The sequence below is a fragment of the Mustela nigripes genome, chromosome 14 (assembly GCF_022355385.1).
Source record: "Mustela nigripes isolate SB6536 chromosome 14, MUSNIG.SB6536, whole genome shotgun sequence".
NCBI classification, from domain to species: domain Eukaryota; kingdom Metazoa; phylum Chordata; class Mammalia; order Carnivora; family Mustelidae; genus Mustela; species Mustela nigripes.
This window is the reverse complement of record NC_081570.1, coordinates 86,523,814-86,530,236: the sequence shown is the minus strand read 5'-3', so window position 1 is coordinate 86,530,236 and position 6,423 is coordinate 86,523,814. Positions and strand designations below refer to the sequence as shown.

Genomic DNA, 6,423 nt, shown 5'->3' with positions numbered 1-6,423 from the left:
CCTGGACACAACCTACCTGCTACAGACCATCAAGATACCGACCATGCCACAACCCCAGCTCTGATGAAGGCCAGGTAGTTCGAATATAAAGTAACAGAATTTTGAGAAGGGGCATGAAGGGGGAAGGGAGGGTAGGATATGCAGAGCATACCCAGAGAAGCAGAAGTGCACACAATCACTTGGACTGAAAAGTAAGGTGAAAGAAAACATCTCCTCAAAGCTCCCCACAGACGCTTTCACACTGGGACCTTAGCCTTCGAGGAGGGGCCAAATGAACCCTTCAGGAGCTTGACAATGCTAGACCTTTGGCTCAGTGCAAAATCAAAGCTCCAGGGCAGGCCGGGCCAGGCGGTGGGGGTAGGAAATAGATTCCAGGCCAGGACCTGATCTCCACCCTTCCCAGTGCATTGTTCACAGGAACTAACCCGCCAACACCCCTGCACCACCAGGCTGCTCTTACTCTGCCCGTCCTCCCTCTGGCTCCCAGCAGCTCCTCCCTGGCAGCAGTTGAGACAGAGATTTTTTTTTTTTTTTTTCCAAACACTGGCTGGTGGGTCACCACACAAGAACTCTCTCCAAGGGTCGGCAGCGCTCGGTTTAGGAGGAAGAGTTGACATTTCCAGAGGACATAATGGTCTCTGGGTTGTCCCCATCGTCCTTCTGCGGGTGGGAGGAGTTGTCCGACTTACTGCGGCTGAATTCCATGCCGGCAATGATGGGTCGCTTGAATTTGCCTGCAGAGTCCCCGCTGGGGCACTTGCAGCAGGACAGGATCCGGATGAAGGCTCGGCGCATCTCCTTGTTGGTCAGGGTATAAATGATGGGGTTGGTGCCCGAGTTGAGCACGGCCAGCACCAGGAAGTACTCAGCTCTGAAGAGAATGTCGCAGGTCTTCACCTTGCAGCCCACGTCCAGCAGGAGCAGGATGAAGAGGGGCGCCCAGCAGGCGATGAAGACGCTCAGGACGATGATCACGGTCTTGAGCAGCGCCAGCGACTTCTCCGAGCTGCGGCTGGCCTTCGACATGTTCTTGCGGAAGGTCAGGCGGCGGCTCCGAGTCCTAACCAAGGAGTAGATCCGGCAGTAGAGGATGACGATGGCCAACAGGAGCAGAGTGAACACTGTGGTGCAGAAGAGGATATAGTGCTTGTGGTAGAGCGGCAGGACGGTGGAGCAGTTGTAGAGCGCGCTGATGCAGTTCCAGCCCATGATGGGCAGGCCGCCCAGGATGAGGGAGATGACCCAGCAGGCGCTGATCAGCAGGAAGGAGCGGAAGCTGTTACTCCCGTTGTGGAGTTTCATTTTCAGCATCGTGATATAGCGCTCGATGGCGATGGCGAGGAGGCTGAACACGGAGGCAGACAGCGCCACAAACATACTCCCTTCCCGCAGAAACCACTGGGCGGGGGTGAGCTTGTAGGTGGTGGCACCAGACAAGAGCAGGTTGGCTGTGTAGGCCACTCCTGCCAACAGATCTGAGAGGGCCAGGTTGCCAATAAAGTAGTACATAGGTCGGTGGAACTTCTTGGTTTTCCAAATGGTCAGCAAGACAAAGATGTTCTCTAGGATGATACAACAGCAGATGAGAATGAAGACCACCGAGCTCAGTTTAATGCCATTCTCCTTGTCCGCGCTGATGTTCAGCTTTCCTGTGTAGTTATAATGCCGGACGATGATGTCATAGTTAACATAGTCGGAGACAGGACTGCGGAGGGCCTTCACCAGCGGGATGCTGGTAGACCCCATGGTGCACGGTGTCTCCAGGAATCCGGGGGAGGCGCTTCTCCAGAAGAACGCTAGAGGGCGAGGCCGAGCGAGCCTTCACTTGCTGCGGGGGATGGTGGTTCCGTCGGAGAGATCCCGGCGTTTTTGCTTTTCCTTGGTTGGAGAGGCCCTCGGAAACCGCAGCTTTAAACAAGTCACAAAGAGGAGAGCGTCAGGGAAAAAGCCACAGTACACTGGCATAATTCATTCTAACTAAGGCACTGCTCCAGTTTTGTCTGGATTTGTTTTAAGGAAACTTGGAGAAAGTGCAAAGACTGGGATTTAAAAAAAAAAAAAAATCAAATTCACATTTCTTGCCAAATAAAGGGGAGATGAAGTAAGGGGAGGAGAGGGAGAAAAAATAAAATTTACCCAAATTGAAAACTCCCAACTGAACAAGACGAAAACTCTCTTGTGTCACACCAAAATGGAAATGGAAAAACGAGAGAAGCGAGCCCCATTTGTAACACCTCTCCGGGCCTCTCACTACCCCACCTCTAACCTCCTCCAAGTCTCCAGCTTGGAGGTTCTCTGAAGCATTGGCCCACTGGCCAGCCGGTTCACCACCAGCTCTTGGTCTCTCCTTCGAAGAGACCCAACCGCTAATACGAAGGTGGAGACGCACACCACCTCTGCTTTCTACCACCACACAGCTAAAAGAGCTGAGAACCACCACCTAATCGCCTTGCAACACATTAGATTTGCACGAAAAATCATTTGACAGAGTAAGTCATTCTTTGGGCTCTATTAATAACTCTCTAGGAACAGGTGTGCTCAGGGTCCGAGGGGTGTGGGCAGCCAAGCCCGCCCAGGCCTTTCGGTAAACAGGAAAGCTTACGCTTCTGTGAAGCAACTGCTTTTTCTTAATTTCTTCTTCTAGTTTTTTTTTTTTTTTTTTTCCTTGTAAACCAGTGCAAGAAAATATTAAGGTATTCAGTGAAAAACATTCATAAGAGATCGCAACAAATCCCAGGAAATTCGTACATTCATTGATTGTATAAGGAGTATGTTTAATTACTATGGGTTTGGCCAAAACACACATGGGCACACAGACAAAAGAGAGAAGTTAATACTACTAATGATAACGATACATGCCACTACATTCCTAATTCCAAGTTCAGAGCTTCTGTCCAGAAACATAAATGTAGGGCTGGTGCATTGCTGAACTACAGCCGGCCGTTTCATTTACTGCCCTCCCCCCCACATGTTGCCTCCTCTCTTAGAACTAGAAAGTGTGGAGAGAATGAAACGGCACTGGTTAGCAGAAGTCTGCTTGTAATGTTTCAAGATAACGCAGCAATGTGAAAGAAGTGGAGTAACAGAAACAGCAGTAACCGGGACAGCAGAGGCTGCTCGCGCCTAGACGCTGTGCATTTTCTCCCACCTAATCCCGCACCCTGCTCGCCGCCAGTGTAACTTTAAGCCCTTACCTCCCTACCCCCATATTCTTTGTCTATAGGATTTCCAAATATAAGCGCCTTCCCTCCCTCTGCGACCAACCGCAGGTTTCATTATCCCCCATCCCTGGTCGGGTTTACAGTTGGACTTAACCCTTTTCCAAACTTCGTAAATCACATGTGCCCCAAGAACAATCCGATCGGGTTGGGCTCCTTAGTGGCCCAGGGATGAATGTTTCCAGCGCCCAGATATGGATGTTTCAAAAGTTGGTCTTTCCCTCCCCTCCCCCGTTCCGATTTTAAAAATTCCTTTCTAACACTGAAGACCTCCTGCAGCGGGAATCCCCCGCGCCCCCGACCGGCGCTGGCAAGGCGCGCAGTCCCCTACCTCGCTCAGGCAGGACGAAGTTGCGTTGGGAGAGCTCCGGGTCTCCACTGCGCGCTTGGCATCTTGTTGCTGCGCGGGACTGACTGCGACGCTCTCCAAACTTACTCGAGTCGGGGTGCCCTCCCTCCGCAGCCGCACACTCCAATGGCCAGCACTGCTCGCCGCGGCCCACGCCGGCCCGTTAGCTGAAGTCGCCGAGCGCCCCGCTGAGGCTGGGTGGCTTCTCTAGGAAGAGGCGGGGAGGGGTTAATAGCTCAACCCCCACGCCCTCAGCCAGTGGCTGGGGGCCTCCGGATCTCGGCTGCAGAGACTCGCTGTCCAGGAAAGATCTGGGGCAGAAGCGCGGACACACACACACACACACACACACACACTCCTCCCCCACAGGCAACCGAAAAAAAAAAAAAAAAAAAGAAAGAAAGAAAGAAAAGAAAACAGAGAAGGGACGGAGGCTGGTGCCCCCTGGATTCTGATGTATAAATCACGGCCCTCGCCCTGCTGTCCGCCACTCTCGGAGACCGTTCTCCCGAGTCTTACAAAAGAGAGGAGGTGGGGAGCCTTTGGAAACTTTTCTCCTGAGAAGTCTTAGGACGCAGAACACAGCCCGGGGTCTCGCAGCGCACCTCTCTGGTCCCCTACACGCTGGAGTCCTTGGTTGGATCGGAGTCCGGGGACTTAGGACGGGGCCCCCGCGGCCGCTTCTGCACCGGCAGGGAAAACAGGGGCCGAGACCCCGAGAACCCCCGCCGCTCTCTGGGGAGGAGAAACTGGCAGGGCGCTGCAAGAGACACGGAGGAGATATGCAGCAGCCTAGAAGGGAGAATGGCCCCGGAGGTTCCTTTACTTCTCCCCACCCCCCATCCCGCTGCTGCCCTGAAACTTGCGGTCTGAGGGGCAGAAGGTGGCTTTCCCGGGACTCGCGGCGAGATGGGCCAGCCCTGGGGAGACGCTGGGTAAGGGTTTCCCTCATTCAACTGGGCGCAAGGTCAGCCTTGTGTCACAGATTCTGGCCAGTCGCGTTCCTTTGGGGAGATGGGCAGCTGCTGGGGCGTGAGAGTTTTAAAAAGCTTGGGCAGCTGAAGAACTTCCAAAACGGAGAAGCCGCTGCACCCAACCAGCTTAGTCTGAGGCCGGTGCCCTTCTCTCCCCTTCTACTCAGGAAAACTCAAAGGCCCCAAAACCTCAGTGCTCCCAACACGCCTACTCTTTTCTTTCGCTTAGATTCTACTTAAGACCGTGAGAGTAGAGTCGGCCTTGGTCAGCTCCGCCTAAATGACAAACTCAGAGCACTTCTGCCCTGCCCTGCTGCGACACTGAAGATTTCCACTCAGTCCCTGGTCGCATGGGCTTCCCATCCTGGCAGATGTGAACGCAAAACTTCTCCGTGTGCAGTTTCAATTGACAGACACGCCCTGTACCTGAATGACTCAGAAGGAGTCTAAATGAATAAACAGACCCCTGGCTTCTGGGATCTTATGAGTTTGCAAAAGAAGAAATCAAACGACAGTTAAAATCAAGTTCACAGCTGCCTGAAAGTCTTCATCAACGAGTTGCACCCCGCACATAGCCACAAATTCAACAGTACATGCATACAGCATAGAAACTAAGATAACCGTCCTCTAGATTCTAGGGCTCTGGTTGGGTTTGAGAACTTACTTAAAAGAAGAGATATGTGGAGTGCCTGGGTGGCTCAGTCGTTAAGTGTCTGCCTTAGGCTCAGGTCATGATTCCAGGGCCCTGAGATCCAGCCCCTCCTGGGGCCCCCTGCTTAGGTGAAGCCCTCCCTCTCCCACTCCCCCTGCTTGTATTCCCTCTCACTCTCTCCCCCTGTCAAGAAAATAAATAAAATCTCTAAAAAAAAAGGGGGGGGGGGAAGTATGTTGAGTCTACCCTGTACAACATAAGGTAAAATCCACCCCAACCACTAATTTATGAGTTAAGGGAAAAGAATTAAAGTGAATTGCACACCCAAACTCTATCTATCATGAGAGATATCTAATTGTTGGTCATTTTATTGATGAGAGAAATGTCACGCAGCTTTACTCACTAGATATCCCAGCTAGTATATGGTGGAGCTGGGTTCTACAACTTAATGCCATGTCTCCCAGATGTCATGGCTCCCAGTTCAAACACCTTCAGTCAATAAATAGTTAAGAAACTGAAGTGTTGGGGCGCCTGGGTGGCTCAGTGGGTTAAGCCCCTGCCTTCGGCTCAGGTCATGATCTCAGGGTTCTGGGATGGAGTCCCACATCGGCCTCTCTGCTCAGCAGGGGGCCTGCTTCCCTTCCTCTCTCTCTGCCTGCCTCTCTGCCTATTTGTGATTTCTCTCTGTCAAATAAATAAATAAAATCTTAAAAAAAAGAAAAGAAAGAAACTGAAGTGTTCCCCAAAGGGAAGCAAACCTCTAGCTTTAAAATTTTTAAATTGAACTAATTTCTTGACTATCTATGTATAAAATGTATACAAAGATACGCTAATGAATGCCCCTTTAAAATCACTTATTTTCTGACTATGCAAGTCTAAAAACATATACAAAATTTATGCTAATAAATGTCTTTTTTTCACCATGAAGCATTTTCTTTTTTGCTGAACTGTCTTGTTAAATTTCTTTATTAAATTATTAAATATTACATTATTTAGCAAGACAAATTTATTTCTGATTTTACCACCTTTAAAATCATTTAGACTTTTTTTAAAGAGTGTATTTTTTTTTAGATTGATTTATTTATTTGTGGGAGAGAGAGAGCACATTACATTTGTTATAGTTCATGGATGTCTACTGACATATCATTATCATCTACAGTCCATAGTTTATGTTATGGTTCACTCTTGGTGTTGTACATTCTTTGGGTTTGGACAAATGTATAATGACAT

General features: G+C 50.3%; 2 protein-coding genes across 4 annotated transcripts; one reads left to right on the top strand and one right to left on the bottom strand.

Moving 5' to 3' along the window:
- Positions 1–336: 336 nt before the first annotated feature.
- On the bottom strand, positions 337–4,261 carry S1PR1 (sphingosine-1-phosphate receptor 1). 3 transcript variants are annotated; one of them, XM_059375528.1, is made up of 3 exons: positions 4,173–4,261; positions 3,550–3,774; positions 337–1,908 (listed from the first exon to the last, which is right to left on the bottom strand). In XM_059375528.1, the coding sequence occupies exon 3, from the start codon at positions 1,744–1,746 to the stop codon at positions 598–600; it is 1,149 nt and encodes a 382-aa protein (XP_059231511.1). In that variant the 5' UTR covers positions 1,747–1,908; positions 3,550–3,774; positions 4,173–4,261; the 3' UTR covers positions 337–597. The 3 variants fall into 3 exon arrangements, with proteins under 3 accessions (XP_059231511.1, XP_059231513.1, XP_059231512.1); XM_059375530.1 differs by lacking the exon at positions 4,173–4,261 and adding an exon at positions 4,087–4,172; XM_059375529.1 differs by lacking the exon at positions 4,173–4,261 and having other exon boundaries at positions 3,550–4,032.
- LOC132002103 (uncharacterized) lies at positions 1,745–5,374 on the top strand. Its single transcript, XM_059377106.1, has 4 exons — positions 1,745–1,953; positions 3,487–3,729; positions 4,067–4,502; positions 4,771–5,374. The coding sequence occupies exons 1-4, from the start codon at positions 1,745–1,747 to the stop codon at positions 4,819–4,821; spliced, it is 939 nt and encodes a 312-aa protein (XP_059233089.1). The 3' UTR covers positions 4,822–5,374.
- Positions 5,375–6,423: the final 1,049 nt, after the last annotated feature.

Bases quoted from the DNA above. Each gene is read 5' to 3' on its own strand.
- LOC132002103 (XM_059377106.1), top strand. From the start codon at position 1,745: ATGGTGCACGGTGTCTCCAGGAATCCGGGGGAGGCGCTTCTCCAGAAG. The intron at 3,730-4,066 runs GTTAGCTGAAGT...CCACTCTCGGAG, and splicing joins GCCGCGGCCCACGCCGGCCC to ACCGTTCTCCCGAGTCTTAC. The intron at 4,503-4,770 runs GTAAGGGTTTCC...TCTTTCGCTTAG, and splicing joins CAGCCCTGGGGAGACGCTGG to ATTCTACTTAAGACCGTGAG.
- S1PR1 (XM_059375528.1), bottom strand. From the start codon at position 1,746: ATGGGGTCTACCAGCATCCCGCTGGTGAAGGCCCTCCGCAGTCCTGTC.